Consider the following 25,191-nt stretch of genomic DNA (forward strand, 5'->3'; position numbering starts at 1 on the left):
TCAGAATGGCGTGATCGTATTGCGTGAGTCTTATGACGTACGGGTAACGCGCGATTGCTCTAGGGAAATTGATTAAGAGTGTTCAATCGATCTTCGTCGTAAAAGGGATTTTGACCCTCGAGATGTCTAGAAAACGAATTATTTCTAGAGATAAAGGAGATAATTGCGTGCGTTAGCAGAAGGAATTGAATGGTGACGTCGATGTAAGGTTATCGGACGTTGTTGGAAGAGGGCGAGGACCTATTGTTGAGATCTTTCGTTCTAATCTGGCTGTGGAAAGTGATTAACTGTTGGGATGCATCGATCCATCTTTGCTGTGAATGGTTCGCTGAAAAGTATGGTGTCGAACGGTGAGTTAAATAAATTAAAGATCGGAAAGAGAACAATTATTGTATTGATTTATTTAAGTAGAGAATAGCTAGAGTAGATGCATCTAATCTATTAATGTAGACAATAGCTAGAGTAGATGTGACGCAATAAATAAAGCATAGAGCATACCAAGAGTTAAGTGGATTAAATTGTTCTGCATACTTTTACAATATAAAATAGATGTTAGTAACAAATAGGCAGTTTTTGATGGAGATAGTGCGGAGAAAGCCCCGCAAAAAAGGAAAGGCTATAAGTATAGAAATAGAGTACGATTATAACAAATTCGAGTTTTGACAAGAATTATGTATAAAAATAAGTGTAATGAGCAAGGTTAAAATACAATTATGAGTTAAAATGCAATAATGAGGTAAGATAGATTACAAAATTCTTTGAGATTATCAATGAAAAATGTCGAAAGATTAAAATGAGGGAAGAATAAGGTAGATTCTTTGATAAACTACCTAAGAATTATATACATAGTGGCTTTTATGGTCAAATACGGTCTCGAAATGGAATTAAAGTGTTAAGAAAAGAACATCAGGGATGTCTTCTCTATATTTATGAGAATTATTGCGATTTAGTTTAAAAATAGCTCAAGGTACATGAATGTATAAGAGTGTAATGATCATGTTGGAATCCATAAACTGTTTTAATTGAAATACAGAAAATAATATATATATATACATATATATGTATATTTTTAATGGCATTCAAATTTTTTGTTATTTGGTAATTTTCGAGTGTAATAGCTTATTGGTGAGTAGCATGGTGTGCAGTTTGGTGGTGTTGCTGTATGCTTTGGTGAGTTTGGGGATATACATGTTGTGGTATTTGTATAGGATGTGGCGTACAATTTTGTCTGTTCGTGCGTGTTTGTTGTATTTGCTGCGGTAGTAGATTGTAGATTTTTTAGTGGATTAGTTTCTTTTGGTGAGTTGTCGTCTTTTGTGACAGTGGTAAGGTAGCCAGGGGTAAGAGTTTTTAGTGATTAGTTTGTTGGGGTAGTCAAGAGCGGTCAGTCGTAGAGAAAAGAGTTTGTGTATAAAGTCATAATCGTCTTTGGTTTTAGATAGTCTGCTGTATTGTACAGTTTCAGTCTTGATGATGCCTGTGAAAATGTGTTGTGGGTGATTTGATGAGAAATGGGGGTACATGTATTTGTGATGGGTTTTTTGGTAAATTTGATGGTGAATTTTGTGATATAGTATGGTGTGGTAATTGAGGGAAATTGTGAGGTCTAGGTAGTGAATGGAATGACAATTTGTGGTGAAAGTGATTGGGATTTGTGAAGGATATGTAGTGGATAAATGGTTAATAATATCTGTAATGTTGTTTTTGTCTGTCAACAAAAATCCGTCGTCGATGTATCTACAAAAAAGGAAAAGTCTAGTGGTGTCGCGTTCCGAAAAGAAAGTTAATTCTCTGAGCAGCAAGACCAGGTCAGCGATTTGCCGGCTGTGGTAGCTGCCCATAGCAATCCCTTTGATTTGTTGGTAAACGTCCTGTCCTGATAAGAAAAAGTTACGGTTGTTAATAAAATTGTTTAAATTAAGTAAAAAGTCCCTGTAAAAGGTTGGTAGGTTTAATAGTTTGCAACTGGTGGTGATGGCATGGATGGTGTCTGAATGTGAGATGTTGGTGTAGAGTGATGTGAAGTCAAAAGTCGTTAAAGTAAAATTGTCAATATCGTCAACATAAAAGTTGTGAAATGAATCCAAAAGGTCTGTTGAGTTGTAAATTAACGGAAAGGGAATGTTTCGTTCTTCAAAAATGTCTTTCAGTTGTAAAATAATTTTGTCAAGTTCTGTACCAAGTAGACGTGAGGGGTTAGAAGTCGTCCAGCTGTGTGCAGTTATAATGGGTCGTCCTGTTAGATTGTGAAGGTTTGAGGGTGAGGCAGTATCAGTCAGTTTATGTACTTTAGGTAGGAGTTTCATGTAAGGTAGTTGAAGTTTGTCTTGTGTAATACTGTTAAGTAGCTTTTTGTCGGTTGAGGTTGAAAGTAGTTTGTTAAAACGTATTTGTAGTTTTCTAAGTAATTTGTTGGAGTTTGTTATAGTCTTGGTAAGGTCAAAATTGTCAATACGTTTGTATGTGGTGGAGTCTGTAAGTTGTCTGGTGTATTCGTCTTTAAACCATGTGATGGGCACAAGGGCCCATCCCATATTTTTGTCTGTCTTGGTAAGAATTGTCATTGTGTTTGTTAAAGTTGTGGATGTGGGATGCGTGTGACTGTGTGATGTTGAGGTGCTGTGGATTAAAAAGGTTGTGTAAGTGTGTGGTTGACTGTAGGTATTCCTTGGAGTAAGAAATGGTGTTGTGGACATAATCGATGATGTGGACATTAAAATATGGTTTAGTTTGTTCTTCTTGGAGAAGCTTGACTGGGTTTCTGTTTGCATAAGGGCGGTATCTGCGGTAGAAGCTTGTAGTTTTCTTTCTGGTTGATTGGTTTGTAGCTTTAAGTGGATTGGTTCCTTTGTAGATTAGGTTGTTAAGAGCAGAGTTGACTTCTGTAGAGATTGTTTTCTTTATGTTAGGTATGGTGGTAGAATCTGTAGTTGGTATAAAATTGGTTCCTTTGTTCAAAAGTTCTGTGAGGTCAGGGGAAAGGTTGATGTTTGTGAAATTGTGAATTTTGTCGATTAAAGAAAGTTTTTCTTTTTCTGCTGATAGTTGTGATTTGTGTGAGGTTATGCATTCATTTTCTAGTAAGAGAGCTGTGTCTTGTGGCCAAAGATGGACTCTAGTTTGGAGGTGATCGATGAATTTGTGTAGATTTGTGGTGATGGAGTGGATGCGTCTGCGAAGGATGTAGCCATGGTTTTGTTTGATTCTCTTCAGGTGTTGGATTCTTTTTTGTTGTTTTGATTTTTCTTCATCTTTAAGTCGTTTGATTCTATTGAAGAGTGCTTTATTCTCGCCTTCAAAGTATTGGATGCTTTGCATGGTAGTGGTAGTGTTTAGTTGAGTGCTGCTTTTAGTAGAGTAAGTAAGGTTTCCGTTGTGGGTTTTAAAACCTGTAGTAGTAAGACTGGATCGAAGATTGTAGATTGTGGCTTTGTTTTTTTCAATTATAGTTGATAGGTGGTGGACTTTGAAAAGAGACTTTTTTTGTTTTTTTGAGAAGGTGGTAGATTTGATAGTTTCCCATTTCCAGTTACGCGTACTAGTCGTAAAAGATGGGTCAGGTTTAGGTTTATGTTTTTGATTATCTTTCTTGTGTTTTTTTATTTTAGGATGTTTCTTCTTGTTAATTTTCTTCTTCTTTCTGTTGGTTGTCTCTCTTTTAGATGTATACGAGGGAAGAGGGGTCGATGGAGTTCCTGCGGTTGAAATCCCTGGAGTAGTTTCCTTTGACACATCATTAGAGAGATTGGTATGTACACCTTCATCTATTTTCCTCTTTTTGATCTTTCTGGTACTTGATTTCTTTGTCATGATTACTGTAAAACGTTATTAGGGTTTGTGGTAAAAAATATTTAGAATGAATATATTATGTGGGAAGAGCAGAAAAATAATAGTATTAATGGAGAGATAGACATAATGTGATGGTGAATGAACCAAGAGAAATAGGGGGGGTTGGGAGAAAGAGGTTAATGACCATAGGTTTGAATAGACTAAAATACGATAGGATAGAATGGATCAAAAACTTTTTTTATTATATTATGTATTAAGTAATTAGCCATTAGTATGGAAAGAAGTAAAATAAATAAAAAAAAAAATTATTATTATTAAAAAAATTAGATAAATAAATAAAATAAAATGTCTGAGTGCAGGTAAGAACACCAATACCATTCAAAGAGTTGACTAGAACCAGAGTAGTATTCCTACTGTAGATACTGTCGTTCGTTTGTATAGTATTAAATATATTAACCAGTAGTTTCACTAGCAACCTTTGTGGCTTCCCTTGGTGTTGATATATGGGATCCCATGAAAATGGGTTCCCACTCCACTGATGAGCAAACTCGTGATCAGTGGGTAAAAAAGGAACAAAGCGTATGCAAGGGTGGGAATGAGTGTGTAAAATGAACATAAAAGTTAGGTGTTAAAATTGAGGGAGCGACTTCTGTAACAACAGCACGCTCCTAACTCAAGTTAAAATTGTAAAAAATATACGTTATATATTATTATTAAAATATAAAAAAAAAAAAATAAATTAATAAGTAAATAAAATCAAAATAAAATAAAATGAAGTTAAAATATTATCTAAGAGTAACTATTAGAAAGAGGGGGCGAAGCATTTAGGGTTAGGGTTAAATTGCTTATTTTTTATTAGAGTTTTGATTATAGTTAGGGTTAGAGATTTATTAGGGTTAGGGTTAGTGTTAGTTAGGGTTAGGGTTAGGGTTAGGGTTATATTAGGGTTGGGTTGGGGTTAGGGTTTGGGTGGGGTAAAGGTTAGTAATAGGCAAGGGTTTGCTTAGGGTTTGTTGAATTAGAATTATATTAGGGTTAGGGTTAGTGTTAGTTAGTGTTAGGGTTAGTGTTAGATTAGGTTTAGGGCTAGAGTTAGTGCTAGATTAGGGTTGTAGTGGGGAAAGCTTAGTCATAGGTAAGGGTTTGCTTAGGGTTTCTGGAATGGGGTGTCTGTTTTTGACTGTAGGAAGGGAAAGGGGGTTTATAAAGTAGGAAAAAAAATTTATATTATTGATGAAATAAAGTATTCTCCTTTTACAATTATTTTTATGGACAGGAGACTGTAGGAAAGGGAAGGATATAGGTAGAGGAGGAGCAGTGTTGATCGAGGAGTGGTGAAAGAAGATGCGAAGTGTCTACAAAAGCTGCCCAAAGATGGAGAGAAATGGAAATCAAACCGGCCTGGTGAGGAGAGAAGGATGCATCGGCACCAAGGCTCCTTATGGTTGTGAGTCGTCAGGGGCAAAGCACAACTGAGCGAGGATGTTTCTAACCTGGTACCAGGTCAATGCCTGACATGATCTCGTGCCGAGTCCTTGTTGAAGAAAGCAAGAAAAACTACACAAATATAGTGAGAAATTAGAAAGTGATTGGAACCTATTTCAAAGGAAAAAAAAAAAAAAAATTTATATATATATACAGTTTTTATAATATAGAGGGAGGTAAATATGTATACTAAATAAAGAAAAATTTCAGATATGATAAGAGAGAAAACTTATGTAAACAAATTAAAGGAAAAAAAAAAAAAACTTTGAGATATTACGGAAGAGAATGCAATGCTCATGTAGAGAAACAGAATGCGGTGCTAATACAGAAGAGAATACCTATGTATATTAAAAGGAAAATAATTAAATGAATAAAAACAAAAAACAAAAATAATAATTTCAAGTGTGTGTACACTGAACGGAAGTGTCACGAAACGGGAATTAGAATTAAGAGGGGAGGTGTGTTATTATTATTTATATGAAGAAAATAAAGATAGATACCTTGAGAAATATGAGAGGGAGCTGCCTTATCCTTAATATCCAAAGGAAAAAATATATTTATGACGAAAAAAGATTTTCGCTACTGGCTCCGTGTCGCGAAATAGCGGAGTTGAGAGATCTTAATCAGGGACGGTCACGTCAGAATGGCGTGATCGAATTGCGTGAGTCTTATGACGTACGGGTAACGCGCGATTGCTCTTGGGAAATTGATTAAGAGTGTTGAATCGATCTTCGTCGTAAAAGGGATTTTGACCCTCGAGATGTCTAGAAAACGAATTATTTCTAGAGATAAAGGAGATAATTGCGTGCGTTAGCAGAAGGAATTGAATGGAGACGTCGATGTAAGGTTATCGGACGTTGTTGGAAGAGGGCGAGGACCTGTTGTTGAGATCTTTCGTTCTAATCTGGCTGTGGAAAGTGATTAATTGTTGGGATACATCGATCCATCTTTGCCGTGAATGGTTCGCAAAAAGTATTGTGTCGAACGGTGAGTTAAATAAATTAAAGGTCGGAAAGAGAACAAATATTGTATTGATTTATTTAAATAGAGAATAGCTAGAGTAGATGCATCCAATCTATTAATGTAGACAATAGCTAGAGTAGATGTGACACAATAAATAAAGCATAGAGCATACCAAGAGTTAAGTGGATTAAATTGTTCTGCATACTTTTACAATATAAAATAGATGTTAGTAACAAATAGACAGTTTTTGATGGAGATAGTGCGGAGAAAGCTCCGCAAAAAAGGAAAGGCTCTAAGTATAGAACGATTATAATAAATTCGAGTTTTGACAAGAATTATGTATAAAAATAAGTGTAATGAGCAAGGTTAAAATACAATTATGAGTTAAAATGCAATAATGAGCTAAGATAGATTACAAAATTCTTTAAGACTATCAAAGAAAAACGTCGAGAGATTATAATGAGGGAAAAATAAGGTAGATTCTTTAATAAACTATCTAAGAATTATATACATCGTGGCTTTAATGGTTAACTACAGTCTCGAAATGGAATTAAAGTGTTAAGGAAAGAACATCAGGGATGTCTTCTCTATATTTATGAGAATTAATGCGATGTAGTTTAAAAATAGCTCAAAGTACATAAATTTATAAGAATGTAATGATCATGTTGGAATCCATAAACTGTAAAAATTTGAAATACAGAAAAAAAAAAATATATATATATATACATACATAAGTATATTTTTAATGGCATTAAAATTTTTATTATTTGGTAATTTTCGAGTGTAATAGCTTATTGGTGAGTAGTATGGTGTGCAGTTTGGTGGTGTTGCTGTATGCTTTGGTGAGTTTGGGGATATGCATGTTGTGGTATTTGTATAGGATGTGGCGTACAATTTTGTCTGTTCGTGCGTGTTTGTTGTATTTGCTGCGGTAGTAGATTGTAGATTTTTTAGTGGATTGGTTTCTTTTGGTGAGTTGTCGTCTTTTGTGACAGTGGAAAGGTAGCCAGGGGTAAGAGTTTTTAGTGATTAGTTTGTTGGGGTAGTCAAGAGCGGTCAGTCGTAGAGAAAAGAGTTTGTGTATAAAGTCGTAATCGTCTTTGGTTTTAGATAGTCTGCTGTATCGTACAGTTTCAGTCTTGATGATGCCTGTGAAAATGTGTTGTGGGTGATTTGATGAGAAATGGGGGTACATGTATTTGTGATGGGTTTTTTGGTAAATTTGATGGTGAATTTTGTGATATAGTATGGTGTGGTAATTGAGGGAAATTGTGAGGTCTAGGTAGTGAATGGAATGACAATTTGTGGTGAAAGTGATTGGGATTTGTGAAGGATATGTAGTGGATAAATGGTTAATAATATCTGTAATGTTGTTTTTGTCTGTCAACAAAAATCCGTCGTCGATGTATCTACAAAAAAGGAAAAGTCCAGTGGTGTCGCGTTCCGAAAAGAAAGTTAATTCCCTAAGCAGCAAGACCAGGTCAGCGATTTGCCGGCTGTGGTAGCTGCCCATAGCAACCCCTTTGACTTGTTGGTAAACGTCCTGTCCTGATAAGAAAAAGTTACGGTTGTTAACAAAATTGTTTAAATTAAGTAAAAAGTCCCTGTAAAAGGTTGGTAGGTTTAATAGTTTGCAACTGGTGGTGATGGCATGGATGGTGTCTGAATGTGAGATGTTGGTGTAGAGTGATGTGAAGTCAAAAGTCGTTAAAGTAAAATTGTCAATATCGTCAACATAAAAGTTGTGAAATGAGTCCAAAAGGTCTGTTGAGTTGTAAATTAACGGAAAGGGAATGTTTCGTTCTTCAAAAATGTCTTTCAGTTGTAAAATAATTTTGTCAAGTTCTGTACCAAGTAGACGTGAGGGGTTAGAAGTCGTCCAGCTGTGTGCATGGCTTAACGGTTGACGCCTTTATTGTTTATGTTTTAAACTGCTATCATTTATTTGTCTCCTAGAAGTAATGAATATTCCAGCCTACACTTCACCCACTTTGTGCCTTGGGAGAACATTTGACAATGAAACGTTGAGCGCCCGCGCGGACATCTACTCATCAAGCAATAACATACCAATTAAATCGATAAACATCAACAGATTCTCTTTCAAGTACCAAGTGGTAAAAAGTAGCAAAGATGCTAGTGATTTACTGGACATACCTGGTAAACTCTCCTTACAATTAAAAGCCAATCTTCTGAAAGTGGAAGGGGCAGGCCAGTATGTTAAAGAGAACAAAGTCCAAGAAGGAAAGACGAGCCTTTTGGTTGTGATGAAATGTACCACGGTAATATATTTTTCTTCTTGAAATCCTGATTCTATGCCGCCATTTGTAAAACTTCTGCTAGCAAACCTTTCGAAAATTTCGATGAATAAATACGGAAAACAGTAGGGTATATAACCAATTAAACCTTGGTCTTGGTCAGGTAATTGATAATCTCTTGGCTTATGGTCACTGCATTTTTCCTATTGTGAAGGGAAAAGTCTTTGGATTTGGCTAGGAATGAACCAAAAATGACGTGAAGGAAGTGATGCCGAATCAATTTGTTTCTTTTTCTACTCAATCATCTTAGTAGAGGCCCTCGCCTTATGTCTTACTACGAAAAACAATTTTCTTAGCGGTATCTACATACTTAATAACGGACTTGGGAACGGTCTCAAGTGCAGAAAAATGTATTTGAATACTGCACGAACATCATGGGTAGAGAAAATCAAGGCTAGATAATCAGATATCATTTTGTCGATAAAACTAAACATTTGGGTATAAGCCAGAGAAGAAGAGAGATATGGAGACTAGCATCTAAGGATTACTTATCGAGACTAGTTCAAATATTGTCGATCAGACTTGAGAATTTATCCGAGAATTTATCAGATAGGTATGCCCAAATTAACGATGTTTATCACGTCAATTCCTCAGCTTGTTGAGACCATCGAAGGTTCATTTACAGTTAGAGATGACGTCAACAGCGGTGAATTTCTTCATTCACTTGGTACTCACTACGTAAGGAGTGTTACGTATGGAGTCGAAATGGTTGCTAGCCTGACGTTCAAGTCATCAGCAGAGTCATCAAAGTATGCCAATGCTATTTTTATGTGAAAAATTTTTGTCATGATAGAAATAGAAACAAGTACTCCTGCTTTCAGAGGCAGTTTTGGCCTGTACAGAAACGAGTTCCTAACCTGAAATTTTGTAGTTTCCTGCAGCAGGTTGTTTTTCATCATGAGAAAACAATCGTCTTAGGTTAGCAAGACAATCAGAAATTGTACAATGCTTCTTTTATTATTTATTTATTTAGTGACCAAATAAAAGGAAGTGCTGAAGGAAAACTAGATGTTTGGGGAGGCGTTAATGTAGGACTTCGGGGTGCGTTAGACAAATTGTCACAAGAATGCAACGATGTATCAGACATCTCAATCAAATATTACGCCACCGACCTACCAGACCAACTGCCAACCACAATGGAAGGACTTGTGTCACTGATTGAGGTTTTCCCCTCACGACTTAAAAGTATTAATGATGGTAAAGGGATTCCTATGCAGGTGAGATTCCAATATATATATCTAGTTTCCCCAAAATATGTGGCATTTCATTTAACAAAGAAAGAAGCCTTGACTGTGCTCTGTGGAAAGCCTTAGGAAGCGGCTGGAGCACGAAAGAAGTGCAGGGAGAAACGCGAGACAAAGTTCTATTACAGTAGGTACTTATGACAATCTAACTGAGCTTCAAAACTCGGACAGTCCATTTTGTTTTCTCTCTAGTGATTTTTGTCACTGCTCACGTTATATTTTCGTCAAGTTTGGACCTTGGTATGTTTACAAACCTTTGTTTGGTTCTTTTGTTACTACTTAATGATATATTAATGATATATTACAATATTAAAATATTACAAAAAATATGCGCTGCATGCAGTTAGCAAAGGCTAGTCGAGGCGGGCAGTGTTTAATACGTATATTATAAAATAAAAAGATTTACAAAGCAAGGGATAGAGAATTCTAGACAAATTACAACTACATTAATGCATTTAAGGTATGGCAAGAAAACAGAACAAGCTGGGGTCTTATAGTTGTGCTATTAAAGCAGACAAATCAATATAATCGTCATATTTTTCGAGTATCTGGAGGAGGAAATCATGAGTTTTACTCTACTTTCCAACTCGCCTCTTCCAAAATTTACGCACTATCTCCGTGTAATTTTTTCTATTACCTGCGGGTTACTTTGTATCAATTGAGTCCTACAGCTTGTTTTTATTTTCGTATTACAGGTCATGAAAGACCTTTGCCTCAATTGACAAAAAAAGCTAGAGAGAACTACGGGAAATAGTCGGACATATCAACAAATTAGAATGCGCGTTGTATCTGAACTTTATTATAATATACTATCAATCAATAATTATCCTATATTTTAAGTTAATATTTTTTTCTAAATATGGGGTCAGAGAGTCTTCTACCGAGGTAATTGTTTTGGATTAACGTCAGTATCTGAGCAACAGCACACCGACGTCTCTTCTTACCCAACATAAAGGTGATTCCGCAGCATTATGAAATTGAAAATTATAAATTATGATCATGGAAGGAACGACTCGAGCAACGTTTTAGGTCGATGTGGTTTAAAATTACGAAATTTTTCCAGAAATTATGTCTCAAATTGTTCCATATGCTCGGGACTTTCTACCTGTAATAACCAGCCCAGAGTTTGTTCAAACACATACACAATTTTAATACAGAACAGGGATCCTGTCACAAGTCATGCGGCGACTAACTCGTGCAGTGGTCAAAGTCACGCCGGACTGTCACGCACAATTTAACTATATCACTACACTACCCATCAAGTTTTTTCAAATGTTACTTTAAAACCCTTGCTTCAGACTACCGCAAAATGTACCGTGAATAGATGAAATGACGCCTGTGATTAGTACAAGGACAGGCATGAATGGGGTAAGTTAAGCTCATCACATCTCTTAAATGTGATGGGCTTAAATGTTTTAAATGTGAATTACAACCTAATGGGGGTCTGGCACACGCCTTATGCTGCCATCGTTCAAGTTAGAATGCATGCATAAGTCATGGTCATATTTAGCTACTAAGCTTTGGAATGGTTTGCCCACCAGAGTCAGGGAACGTCCGGACTTAGCCGCTTTTAGGCGCGCGTTGCATTCGTTTATGGCGAGGCTTTAACTCGATTTTTAACGCACTTTCGCTTAATAATTATATAGTACATATAAATTAGTAAAAATATAGCTTTTCAATACCTTTATCTTTTAATATTAGTTTTTATTAGCTCATTATTTGTAATTAGTTTCACGTTCACGTTTTAAACGAGCTATTAGAGAGCTTAAGCATCAGACGTTTTTGATGTCACGGACGTCAATACCGGGGGAGACTGGATCGACAACGGCGTTTTAGGCGCGAAATTTTTTACTTAAGCTGGAAACCTGCGTCACCACGAACGTGACAGCTGATCACAGTTGTCACGTTTTTGGTCATTGTTTACAAAGGAAATGTGGCCGTAATTTGCAACATGCCGTATTTAAAGGATGTGAGAAAATCACTTTTAATCGCTCATGACCAAGGACTGGTGTCAGATGAGGAACTGTTGCTATTACTGAAAGAGAATTCGTCAAAAAACCCTGAGTTTTCGTACGAAAAATACGCGAGGTTTAGTATCGAGAGTATCGAGGAACCTGAGTGCAAGTCCGAGTTTAGAGTTGAAAAAAAGGACCTTCCACTGCTGGCTGATGCGCTTCGACTACCGGACACCTTCCACTGTAATCAGAGAACCACTGCCGACAAGTTAGAGGGGCCATGTATTTTGCTCAGGCGAATGTCGTTTCTTTGCCGATATAGCGACATGCTCGCACGATTCGGCCGACCGGTTCCTGAACTTAGCATGACATCAAATACGGTGATGAATTATATTTACGATATACATGGTCACAAACTGTGTCAGTGGAATCATGATCTACTGAATCCACGTGACTTCAACATCTACACGGATGCTATATCGAATAAAGGGGCTGCACTCCAAAACGTAACGATCTTGCACTGATCCTTTTGTCATTGAATCCTTGAATAACGGATCTTGTAATCCACTTAGCGCCTCTGCGATCGACAGCCATATTTGCGCTCGGTTGCTCGTTTTCTTCTTTGCTTTAAACGGATTCTGCACTCTGACTTCTTTCATTAGTGCTACGTCGTGCTGTTCAGACCATTCCATAGGCCCACTACATAAAAGAAAAAAGATAGAAGCGAGTGTTACTGTAGGTAGTAGCTGTATAAAATAGTCGATCACATTTCAGCACTAAAAATAAAAAGCTTAATGGCGGGGAAATTAATGCACTTTCTTGAACGTGAAATACGGCAACGACATAAACCTCTCGACAAAAAGAAAACAACTAATAACAAAAACAAACACATGGCAAGATAACTTGCTATTATATAAGTATTTTTCCTGTTCTGGAAAAACCCTCTGCTCGTAGGATAACTAAAAGAATGGCGACAAACAAAAAAGAATTCACGATCAAACAAAACCAAGTAACAGAACCTGCGGAAACTTGTGCCAAACACGAAGTTAGGCACATTTTGTCCCATTTTTAAAAGTTATTGTTTAAGTGCAGATAAAAAACTACTTTCTTATGAAACCTACAATGTACTTACGGGTTTGATTTGACGATTGAAAATGAAGACATGGTGTCAGTCTTGTACTGAGACAGTCCGGAAACAGAGCAAAACAACACGCACGGCAAACATCCCACTTTCACGTCTGCGACCTCACGTCAAAAACGTCTGCACATGCGTACTGATTGCGAAGCTCATATTTAAACTTCCGGTTGACGTCCGTGAATCAAAAACGTCCGATGCTTAAGCTCTCTAATAGCTATTAGGTGATACGTGGGTAAATAAAGTATTCTATTCTAAACAAGCACGGTGCACCAATCAGAGCGTTCCTGCTATCTGTGGTTTGACAGGTCTTTAAATTTCAGTGAATAAACGCGCCACATTTTTATTAACCACGATAAATCTCATCCTTGCTGTTGTTTGTGCAATTCTTTAACTAGCTGCATGCTATGTTGTGTGAACTGTGGGTTCTTTGGTTAAGGGGAAGGACGTCTCTAGATCCAAGATCTGTTGAGTCTGCCGATAACATTTTGTAAAAGTGGTTTGTTCGGTACCATCTTAAGTTGAATGTCTGTTTAAAGTAAACCACTGACAATTTTGTTTGACCTCCAGGCAGTTGTATCGCCTGATCTGAGTGCGTCCCTGAGCACTATCGGCGAGCCTCGTTCTTTTAGAATTAGGTGTCCCTTTTAAGTGTAGAGTTTTTTTTTTTTTTTCTATTTTTGAGTTGTTTTTGAGAAAAGAAACAACTATATGTTATCGATCAAGTGGTATGTCGCTTGCACCAATTAGATAGAGCATATTTGATTGATAAACTTTGGGTTGCTCTTTTAGCTAAGGTCGAAAAGATAAAGATAAAGATAAAAGGAAGATTTGGTTTGCTTTCCACCGTAAACTTAATAACGTGTGTGCAGAAGCACCAATTATGAGAGCCTTCACGCATGCTAGCGAAGTCTCATTCGCATCCTTTGTTTGCTCTCGTCTCGCCGAGGGGATGGGGGAGAGAGCATGTTGCTTGACGAGACCAAAAAATGGCTGAGAAGGAGACTACCGGTAAAAGTGGCACCAATACAGTTTATTTCTACATATAACTGTTTAAACAACAGCGACAACAGACCTCAGAATACCTGTGTCTGAGTTTTTTTTGATATAAATCGAAATGTCTTTTAACTCTCTATCGAACGGTATTTTTGTGCGAAACCTTGAAAGCTAATGCTCTTTATTCTTCTACAAAACCGAAAAAATCAGCAACTCCAGTTGTTCTATCTCAGTCTACCCATCCAAAAAAATAATTCTTGCATGCGTAGGATGCCTATATTTTATTGTACGTTTCGAAACAGGCATTGGTAGGGAAAATCGAGGCCAAAAGTTTACTTTAATTAAGCAGTTAAATATAACTTTTTTTCTCCAGAAATTACCTAAACCCTCGCCTGTTAACAGTTAAATGTTTTTAGGTTGGGGGTTGGTGTAGGTGCGCTGATGCTCAGATACTGACGTTAACTCATTTGTCTTTTTTATATGCTTATTCTTGACAATATTGGGAAGGATTCTTTCTCACCGTAGGAGATTCTTGACTATCAAAAAATGAAGATGGTGTACTCAGGGAGTCGTTAAAAAGTTCTTTGCATATTTTCAGTTTGAGTTTCAACCAGCGAAACACGTTATTCCTAATGCGAAAGCGTAGTTACAAGAGTAGGCTTTGGCCTGTGATATTTTGCGAAATGTTAATAAGTTCTTAGAAAAAAGGGATCGGATGATCCTATACCGACGTTTCTTTAATTACAATTTAGTTGTTCTTTACAATTTTTGTAATGAAGACACCCTCTCTAGCTCGTCGGTAAAGAACGTTTGGGTATAATTCTATTGCACACTCGATCAGAGATTCTTATCAACCCAAAAATGGGTAATGTACCCGAGGACTCGTTACAAAGTTCTTCGTTCATTTGCAGTTTGAGCTTCAGCCAGTGAGTAGCATCATTCCGAACGCGAAAACGAACATACAACAGCAGGCGTTATGCAGTGATATAGACGAACTGGAAAGCCGTTTTGATGATATTCGAAACACCCAAGCTCTCGCTGAGGCATACCTTGAGAATGAAGAAGATGATGAAGTTGACGATTTTTGCAGCGAGCTCACAGAACTTCAACAGAACTTTAAAGAAGTAATTAAAGCGTTGAACAGCATGGAAGGACCAAAGAAGATTAAGGAATGTATGGAAGCATACAAGAATGCTCGTGGAGGACGCGCTACAAAGGGAAAATTTGGTCGTGAATGGAAGAAAATACTTAAACACAAGGTGAGCATAAAAAGATAAAAATTAGTAGGAATGATGACGATTAACTCAGTCGCTGAAAGACGAAGACGAAGATAACGCCGGTAAGGATACCATGGTAACGATGACAATGATACTGACGATGATAACAACGTCGATGACGATTATGGCGATGATGACGATCAAGATGACGATGATCGTGATTGAACCTACAAAGGCAAAAGTGCAGTGCGAGTGATGTTTTAAGCCCAGTATTTTTCTTTCTATGCGTTTTTCATGAAAGTTCTTGAAAATCTAGCACTACATCAGATATGCTGTTTTGGCCCTAAAAGAGGGTGAGAAGGCTATAAGCTATTTCATACGAAATTAATAAATGGTGCACTTTCCATTTACGAAACCAGAGGGAAATAATTTAAGTCAGGATGTTCGGTTTTCATCGGCCAGCTTTGATTTGCATCGCCTATGAGAAAAAGATTTATCATCGCCTCTAAATTCTTTATGTCCATCGTTTTGAACTGCTTTATTCTTAACTATATTTATGTCCATTTGAAATTCTAACGGGTCGTTCAGTGAGGTACGGTTAGCTAAACCGACCAATCACGGGGTGAGTAGTAATTTAGGAAAATACAAGATGTTGATTTTTCTTCATGCATTTTCTCTCAGCTGATAGAATTAAAAGTTGTCGCACAGAGGTTACGACTTATCTTTATTCATTTTGTTCTTTTTCACAGGCACCAGTTGCCACAATCAAGGTGAGAATCGTCGTCAAAGAGATAGGAGCTACATTATAACATAACCAAAGGAAAGCGCGCGCTCTGGCTGGTCAATTCCTTTTCCACCATATGCAGATGGACAGAGCTGAATAATGAAATGCAACGTTAGTGGGTTGCGGTCAACAACGCTGGCTCAAGTGTCCTCAGTCTAAAATTTAGCGAAATTAACGGAAAATAGTAAGGGCAGACTTTCAAAAACTGAGGAACTCTGTTTTCGTCGAAGGCATTTTCCTACTTCCAGAGGTTTTAAGGAAAAATTAATTTTTTAAAATTTTCAGGGGGTGTACCAAGTTTTTGGAGGTTGTTCTGTAAAAGAAAAAGCGGGCAAGGAAAACGACACCTCGAAGCAACAGAATAGGAAATCATTCATGCGAACGACTCAAAATCCGTGTTTCTGCGGCAAAATCTAGCGCATGCGTGTACGTTATTCAGCTCTGTCATGCACATGTGTGTACGCTGCTGACGTGAGCAAATGCAAAGAATAGTTTCCTGCGAGCTCAAAAAGACTCGAGAAGCTAGAGTCGCTATTGGCAATCGCCTCAAGCGACTCTTACGCTTCTTTCGTGCTTGGCACCTCCCGCGTGCATTCATAACTCGAAAGTGCATGCTGTGTTGTTTACCATTTGTTAAATGTCTCACAAAATCGATTCAAAGGGTTGTTTCGAAAGGGTGGATCAAGCAGTCTTCGATTAGGGGTGGTAAAGGGTGACAGAAGGGAGTAAAGGTAGAAAGGAATCGATCAGTAAGCAGCTTTTGAAGTGTTTAAAATTTCATCAAAAACCTATCAAATCCCATTTGAAACAATAATTCGTACAATGAAATTTAAAATTTTCTTCATTAGCACAAATTAGTTGAAGACATTTGCAATATGAATTCAATCACATTTTTAAAAACTCAACAATTCAAGGAGAGTGAATTTCCAAACTTGATCAGACCACCTTGTAATGCGCACAGATATTTGACCTTTTTAATATATTTACAAATTAGATGAGATTTCTTAGCAGTTGTAGATTTGGTGCACCTTGTTTCAGTTTAGTCCTATCGGCAGAATTTTTATTCCCTATACAGTGCTAATAGGGGATCCCTCTGTTAAGACGCCACAGAAAGGCCCGTTTCTCGAAAGTCCCGGTAATTTAACGGGCCCATAAAGCTGTCCTGTTCTCATTCAAGATGTGGATTTCAAAAGTTTTGAAAATGATACGATTAAAATATCAGTGAAAGAAACAAAAAGGACTGGTTTGGGTGCCAGATCCTGCTTTTCTATTCTTTAAATTTGGATTTCAAAACATGGCTTCGTGCCCGTTAAATTACCGGGACTTTCGAGAAACGGTACCTTACCGGGCCTCGGGACCGGTACATGCTTGTCGAAGATCTGGGCACAGCTGAAGTCTCTCTTTCTAATGTTCTTTTTATCATTTAATGCTTTTAAAAGCTGCCTTCAGGAGTTCCTCTAACGATTGTTCTGTTTGGAAAGACTGGGAACGGAAAAAGCGCCACTGGAAACTCAATAATTGGTAGTGAATGTTTCGAAGACAGTCCATGTGGCGGGTCTGTGACGAAATTTTGCAATGCAGCCAAGAGAACAGATGAAAGAGAGGTGACCGTAATAGACACCCCTGGAATCATGGATACGGCCCCAATTTCCGCCTGGGAAAAAGCTAAAGAAGTTGCCAAGAACGTGACTGGTCTTTTCAATGAGAGACAACAAGACATTCTCCGAGAACTCGCCAAGGTTTTTGTCATGTCCCCCGACGGTCTTGATGCCATTATCATTACCATTAAGTATGGTGGCAGATTTGGACGCGATGATGCCGAAGCTCTGAAAATGCTTAAATCGTTTTTTGGCTCTGAAGCCCATTCTTACATCATTTTAATTCTGACACATGGCGACCAGGCTGCCCGCGACGCAAAGAAAAAGAAGAGGAGCATCGAAGACCATTTAAAATGGTACATCACTACCTTGCCAGATTTTGTTCAGAAATTTATCACGGAAATAGGAGAAAGGAGAGTGCTGTTTGACAACAGTTTGGATCCCGACGAAAAACCTGATGATCGTAAGAAGCAAGTCTCCAAGTTACTTCAGGTACTGTAAAGCCCATTTTGAGTCAGAGCAAAATCTGTAGTATCGTAGTTGTAGGTCAGTGGCTGAATAGGTAACGAGCCTTTTCGTTACTTAGGAAAAGAGTAAAGTTTTTAAAGGAACAAGAAAAAAGGTGGCAGAGAATTTACCCGTCTCCTTAGGAGAATTAAGTGTTAGCTTCCGGATCGCCCGTTGAGTTTTCTAGAAAAGGAGGTGTGGAAAAACTCTGTATTTAGCTGAGCCACATCAAATGAGCAAAATTTCTTGTAGCTTTCGAAGAAAGTGGTTAGGCGCACTTGTCACAAGAGTGTGACTTTGAATAAGATCTAAAAGATATTTACATCATTTTAAGAGGGTCCTGAGTGTCAAACAAATTCTCCTTGTCAGCACCATATGAAATGTAAAGAGAACAGAAGGGAGAATTTGAATACTAATATTAGGGTGTAAAGGGTTAAAAAGAACATCAAAACACCCAGCCTGAGTTTGGACATTTCCTCTCAGAGATTAAAGTCTTAAAGCTTTATTTTCTTTTCTTTAACTTTTTTGTGTTTTAGTCTCCAAAAAACTTCATCTAACTTACGGTGTAAGACCTAGGAAGTCCAACCAAATTCTCTGGGCCCAATGGGTTGCAATATTTCCCTAAGTGTGAGAGTTTCACAAAAGCGAAATTCAAATCCTGAAGCCCCGCTCTATTGAGATTTCAAATACACCGTACCTGTATATCTTAGTATAAGTAGTGGGAGGAAGGAAATTGAATTGAAAAATATTATTATAAAGTATTTGATTGGCTTCGATAATTGCAGACAATCAATAGCGCGGTCAGTTCGAGATGCCACACGCAAATTTGTTTGATGAAGTATACATGATTCAAGACAATTAAATGTTCGAGGTGCGTTGCCAGAGTTCTTCATTGTCATTTGTTTGTTTATTCCTTGAAGAAAGTGGCTGACTGAAGCAAATCCATTCTAAAGTTTCCTTGATATTGCAGAACTCAGGAATATGCTAGACCCATTTCATTCCTTTGACTTTGTGATTTGATTTGTTCTCTTGCATTTATTGTTTTTTTGGCAGATTATTGACGAGGTGAGGAAGCAAAAAGGGCCTTTCATACACAACCTGACCGGTGCGTCTAGAGAAGTGCTTGACAAGGAAATAAAAAAAGCGATGGACGAGAGTGGATTGACGAGGCAGGCAGAGGATCTTCGTCGAAAACACGAAGAAATGAAAAGGCAACTTGAAGACAAAGACAAAAGTGATGACGAGAAACGTAAGTTGAGCGAAAACGCTGTTGAACTGAAAGAGGAACAGGCGAAGTTGGAAGCCGAAGTGCAAAAGCTGGGGGACGAATCTAAACAGGTAGTACTTTACAAAGCTTTAACTCCTGAAGGAGGAGAGCCAACCGAGGCAGTGATGGACGCTATTTCTAGCTCTTGGGGTATTTATGATATTCGTGGTGGTGGTGGTAGTGGTGGTGGTGGTAGTGGTGGTAGGGGTGGTTGGGGTGGTGGTGGATGTTACCCTTGCTCAGCTATTGTCTATGATGCAAATTCTCGGAGAAGACGAATAGAATCTTTGAAAGTTGGTGACGAAGTCCTGGTCATCATAAATAATGGCATCCAATCCGCGCCAGTTATCACCTTCATCCACCGTCAGCCAGAAATTGTGGAAGAATTTTTAAAAATTGTCACCACAAAAGAGAAAGTCCTCCTGATAACTGCTGACCACCTCCTGTTTGTAGAAGTAATGGGCCAAGCAACAGTAATCCCGGCCAGAGATGTTAAGATCGGAGACACAGTGTACGTGATGGGGAGCCACGGTTCAGAGAAGGATTCAGTTCGGAACATCAGCAGTGTCTACGAGAAAGGTGCCTACGCCCCAGTAACCCTGAGTGGCACTATTCTGGTCAACGATGTGCACACCTCCTGTTACTTTGATGTGCTGTCCCATGAGTGGTCCCACCGAGCCATGGGCATTGCTCGCGCCCTGTATTATGTGTCTCCATCGCTGGTGCAAAGGATCGGTGCTATTGGAGAAAAAGATGGATTCCCAGGTTGGTGCAGACTGGCTCATACAATGTTGACATTGCTCGACTAATATGAACAAGAAATTTAACTCTTGACATTTCTAGAGACGTTTTTTTTATTTTATACTCAGTGTAATCGTGAAATGGAAAACAAGAAAGTATTCGTAATTGTATTAGCTTGAATTTGGGGCAAAAACAGAAACCGTCTTTCTTTTTTGAATTTTCACTTTAAATAGATTAACAGCATTGGGTGTTGATGAATATTAATCAATGACAAAGTTGAACTTTACCTTAGTGTTTAACCGTGTACGTAACTCCCAGTAGTGACCAAAACAGAATTTCTCCTTACAATATCAATACAATATTAAGCAGACTAGTAATGAGAAAAGGAAAAAAAAAAAGAAAATCAGGGGATTATCAGTAGATCCAATACCAAATTCTCCAAACTAACATCATAAGAATTGTAGAGCAGACATTAAGGAGAATTACTAATGAGATCTTGGGAGTGAAAGGATTAAAGTTTAAAAGCAACAAACCAAACATTTAGTAAATTTTTATAGTTTCCAACAATGCGGACGAAGCTCTGTTAGCATATAGGTTGAAAAAATGCGTTACCATAATTTTGTGAGTGTGTTCCTGTACCTGTGAGACTTTATACAATGATAACTTCTTCGTTAGTTGACCAACAGTCATTAGGTGACCAAGTCACCCGTAAAAAAGTTTTATGAGAGGGAGATGGGAAGTAGAGGTATGAATGCATCGAGTGCTTCCCCATACAATCGAAATAAATACTTACTAAACCCAAAGCGGAGCAAAGCTGATCGCGGGATAACTGACCTTAACCGAAAAAGACATAGACGAACTAATGGGGAGTCATATGGTGTTTCGATAAACAATTTTCTTAAAAGCGTAAACTGAGGTTTTGAGTTTATAAAACGCTACGAACGTAGGAATAATTACGACTTCCAATGAGGGAGACATTGGAGACTTACAATACTAGCCATTTCCTAAACATAAGTATTCCGCCGATGGAATACGAAGTATCAATTTGATCGTTATACAGAGTTTTTCTTCTGTTAAGGACCGAGGACTGCTTCACTTGCAAATGTGCCAAAGAAGTGTCAAATGTGCCATAGGAGAGTTTACGTGATAAATTCATAATTTTTTTGCATGTTTTATGCTTTCAGTGACTACGCCTTATTAATCATAATCAGTCTTTTTATTATAAGTCCAGGTTGACTTAGATATTATTAGCGTCAACAGTAAATTGTGTTGTAAGTAATTATCTGTTTTCTGTCCTCTTTTTGTATCAACCGGAGCAATGCGGATTTTTACACACTACCATGACAAATATTTCAATCAATAGTCAGAGTGCCGCTTTCAGTTGTTAATTTACGTCCTGCAATTCTTGTCATTACCATCTTTACCCATTTTTCTCCTTTCTCAGACTGCACTCGCGATATGTTTGACATACATAACTGTCGGGTCTCGCCTCCCTCCTTAGGGGTTGTGAGACAAGTCTGAATTAAGCGAATTTACGACTGGACTTGTTTCCATTCCAATAACAGAACCTACTGTACGACACCTTGATTTCCGCAGCTGAAACTCTACTCAGAAGGGCTGACTGTCTACCGTGTTCACTTGATTCCAAGGCTGAGGAGAAAAAATATGTCAGTCCGACGTCTTAAAGGCAAATGGCTGTACCAAAATATTTCTCCGTCACTGCCAGAAACCAGTTACAGATAGTAACACTCCTATGAGGAGGAATCAGCGACTGGTTTTGCTGTTATTCCTTACATCTAGGTTGTTATGAACAATACTCAAGTGAGCCAGGTTACAGCTACAAAATCGCTTGGTGTTATAATAGACGATAAACTCGATTGGCATAGTCACATCGAAAAACTAACGAAAAAGATCGCCTCTGGTATCGGGGCCCTAAAGCGAATTAGGCACCTGATCCCAGCATCAACCTTACATCTCATCTACCAAGCTTTAGTAAAACCTCACTTTGATTACTGTGACATTGTTTGGGGTAGCTGTGGGAAAACGCTACGAGACAAACTGCAGAAATTGCAGAATAGAGCAGCCCGTGTGTTGACATTCTCTAACTATGATGCTGATGCAACTGAGCTACTCGAGTTTTTAGGGTGGAAAAATCTTGCACGCCAGCAGGAAATCCATAAAGCCACCATGATGCACGGGCTGGCTCCAAGGTATCTATATTCAAAGTTTACGTGGCGTGACTGCTTATGACCTCAGGGACTCTGAAAATAAGCTTAGTGTTCCACTACCGCGCACTAATTATTACAGAAAAAGCTTTAGCTACAATGGCGCCACATTATGGAACAGTTTACCACGCGATATAAGGAACACAGAGTCTCTGGGGTTAGTTAAACGTAAGATCAATGACATTCTTTAAGTCTAACGCTCGGCATTCACGGGAAACAGCTTTAGTGTTATAGTATGTAGTTTTTATTTTAAATATCTTAGCGTATGTGATATGTATTTTTATAGGCTGATGAATTGATCGTGTCTAAATAAAGATTACAATACAATACAATACAATACAATGTTACGGGACTCATCAAGAGAATTTTAATTTTTTTTTTTAAGCTTCGCCGACCGGGAAACCGCAACAGCTTGCGCCAATTACTGCAGGCCCGGTAAACCCACCCAACCCACCCAAGGGGAGGACATCCATCACACAGTAATCTCGTGTGTGGGAAGTTAACGTCTCCTGCCCCTAACCCTACAGGAGACGGGACCTCCATTTATTCGTCCCTATCAGAGAAGACTAGAATTATATCTAACCATTTCTTGATGTCATAGAGAGGTAGAAAATTCTTCTCAATTATTTTAAGACCCTGAGTATTGGTCCGGCCGGGGCTCGAACCCTCGACCCCCCGCTCAACAGTCCAGCGCTCTATCCATTGAGCTAATAGGGAGGCGGTTAAATAGCCATTTTTAATAGCCACCACGTGAAAATAGCTCAAAAACCTTTTTAGACTTTGGGGCATACTTTTGCCAAACCTAAGGATTCTGTTACGAAAGAACAACGAACTGACGCTATTTATTCTGTTCCTTGCAATGACTGTAATCACGAGTATATCGGACAGACCAAACGTCAGTTTAGTGCACCTTTGAAAGAGCATCAGAAAGCGGTCCGGGTCCGCAAATGATCCCGGACCGCAAATGATCCCGGACCGGAAATGATCCCCACACCGAACCTCAAATGATCCCGACTAAAAAATAAGGAATGGCATGGATTGATATGAAAACACGTTTTATTATTTTATAAGAAATATTCCATAGCTGATATTTTTTTTTTCAATTTTAGCGGAAAATCTGTGACATTACGTGACGTTCTGTCAAGTAACACACACCGCTTTAAGGGCCAAAGATTTTGTCGATTTCAAGACCTTTAGCGTAGTACAATAATTTTCTAAAGACATTTGTTGTGATCGTGGGTTGCGAATCTTCTGTTAATTGTGTAGAACCTTGGAGAACATGCTTAATCGGATTTCGTTTTTGTTCAATATGATCAATGCTTCCGGTGCACGTGTGATTTCAGTGAAATCGAGCATTTAAAAATCACAAGGACAACGGAGAATTAGAACACACACATAGTATGATAGCTGTAAAAAATACTTAAATTTCCGCAGTTGATTTCACCGATTGCCTGTTAAAATAAAACTCTTTTGTTCAGCATCCTCGTCAAAAATTGCACCCAGAGTGGGGATATGGCCTTGCTGGGCCATGAAGTTGAGCTTCATTACCATAGCCTTGAACCAACAGCATCGCAGAATTCCCAACTAGCAGTTGTTCAGGAATGAAAGCAGAAATACGGCGAGGGGAAAATAACTAAAGAAAGTTGCCCCAGATGTAGAAGGCAGTTCGATTGTTACTCACACGGTGTCTTTCAGAGCGGTGAAGTTGGAGCATTACAGGTTTATTCAGACGACAGCGTTTTATGCAACAGTTGCCTCTTGGAGGTTTTAGTTAGGCAACGAAAAAGCAACTGGGGGCAGCGCTGCATATGTTGGACGGAATCTTATTATCTAAAACATTAAGTTCTTGTTATTGTTGCTGCCGTTGTTATCAGTCGTTTGGCGTTAATGGGCTGATTAGATTTGATTTGAAGATACTGTAACACCAAAATAACAATGTTTAGCTGAGGAGAGATACGAGGCGTATATTGCGTCATTAAAGAAAATCTGTTAAAGGGATTCTGGTTGCAAAGAAAACAAAACTTCTGGCCTGCAATTAAAATCAGCGGTTTTATTTGGCAGTTGTCAGTTGTCAGAGTTAATAAGAAAAAATTCAGCACAAAGTGTGGAAAAGATGCTAGTTGTGAGCCATGATGATCACTGTTCACGCCAATTCCCTATCCACACTATTTCAGCATCCATGCCATTCCTTATATTTTAGTCGGGATCATTTGCGGTTCAGTGTGGGGTTCATTTGCGGTCCGGGATCATTTGTGGTCCAATTTGGGGATCATTTGCGGTCTGGGATCATTTGCAGACCCGTACAGGTCTTCTTTCTCAAAATAGAAAATTATTATTATTCAGCTTTGTCGGAACACACATGCCTAACTAACCATACAATTGGGTGGAATAATACCAACAGCGCCTTTGTTTGGAAACTTGGCACATCAACTCTGCCCACGCTCCCTTCAATCGTAAGGACGGCGGTGTCACAGTGTTTTGGGTATCCTCGAGTTTTGGGAATCCCGGTACCCAGAACACTAGTATTTTCGGTATTCCCTCTGGGGATACCCAGAACGCTAATAGTGAATTAAACAAGAGGGTGGGGTAAGTAACATGGCATCCTCTTTCATTTGTCGTGGACAAAAAATAATTGCTTGCGGACGTCAGAAAATCGTCATCCAAAATCAATTCTTGTACTTGAGATTGTGGTTGGTGAAGGAAAGCGTTCAATTGTTGTGAAGCATCTGGGAAATAGCAATCAGTCAGCAGTTTCAAGTGAATTGCTTCGCATGAAAGTTAAGCCGAACGATTTGAGACACGTACGGAAGGAGAAATTTTCTTCTTGTTGGGATATCGCGTTTAAGAAAATGACGGAAAGGGGAGTGTACTTTTCAATAAGCTCTGAGTTTATGAGTAATCATAACTGTCTGACCTGTTTACCATGCATGTGTGTGTGTGGGAAATTTTCTTATTGCTTCAATTACCTTA

The 25,191-nt window shown here is 38.3% G+C and overlaps 1 protein-coding gene and 1 long non-coding RNA gene across 5 annotated transcripts; one reads left to right on the forward strand and one right to left on the reverse strand.

Moving 5' to 3' along the window:
• Positions 1-45: 45 nt before the first annotated feature.
• Positions 46-22,556, forward strand: LOC111337207 (uncharacterized). 4 transcript variants are annotated; one of them, XM_088730273.1, is made up of 11 exons: positions 46-350; positions 3,663-3,748; positions 5,066-6,261; positions 8,194-8,516; positions 9,147-9,301; positions 9,526-9,769; positions 14,794-15,141; positions 15,849-15,869; positions 17,323-17,973; positions 19,042-20,020; positions 21,593-22,556. In XM_088730273.1, the coding sequence occupies exons 4-11, from the start codon at positions 8,199-8,201 to the stop codon at positions 21,679-21,681; spliced, it is 2,805 nt and encodes a 934-aa protein (XP_088586399.1). In that variant the 5' UTR covers positions 46-350; positions 3,663-3,748; positions 5,066-6,261; positions 8,194-8,198; the 3' UTR covers positions 21,682-22,556. The 4 variants fall into 4 exon arrangements, with proteins under 4 accessions (XP_088586399.1, XP_088586401.1, XP_088586405.1 ...); XM_088730275.1 differs by having other exon boundaries at positions 5,069-6,261; XM_088730279.1 differs by lacking the exon at positions 3,663-3,748.
• LOC111343217 (uncharacterized) lies at positions 11,765-13,230 on the reverse strand. The gene is made up of 2 exons (XR_015990627.1): positions 12,884-13,230; positions 11,765-12,450 (listed from the first exon to the last, which is right to left on the reverse strand). It is a non-coding gene; the product is annotated as an uncharacterized LOC111343217 (long non-coding RNA).
• Positions 22,557-25,191: the final 2,635 nt, after the last annotated feature.

The sequence above is a fragment of the Stylophora pistillata genome, chromosome 1, assembly GCF_964205215.1.
Source record: "Stylophora pistillata chromosome 1, jaStyPist1.2, whole genome shotgun sequence".
In the NCBI taxonomy this organism is placed as follows: Eukaryota; Metazoa; Cnidaria; class Anthozoa; order Scleractinia; family Pocilloporidae; genus Stylophora; species Stylophora pistillata.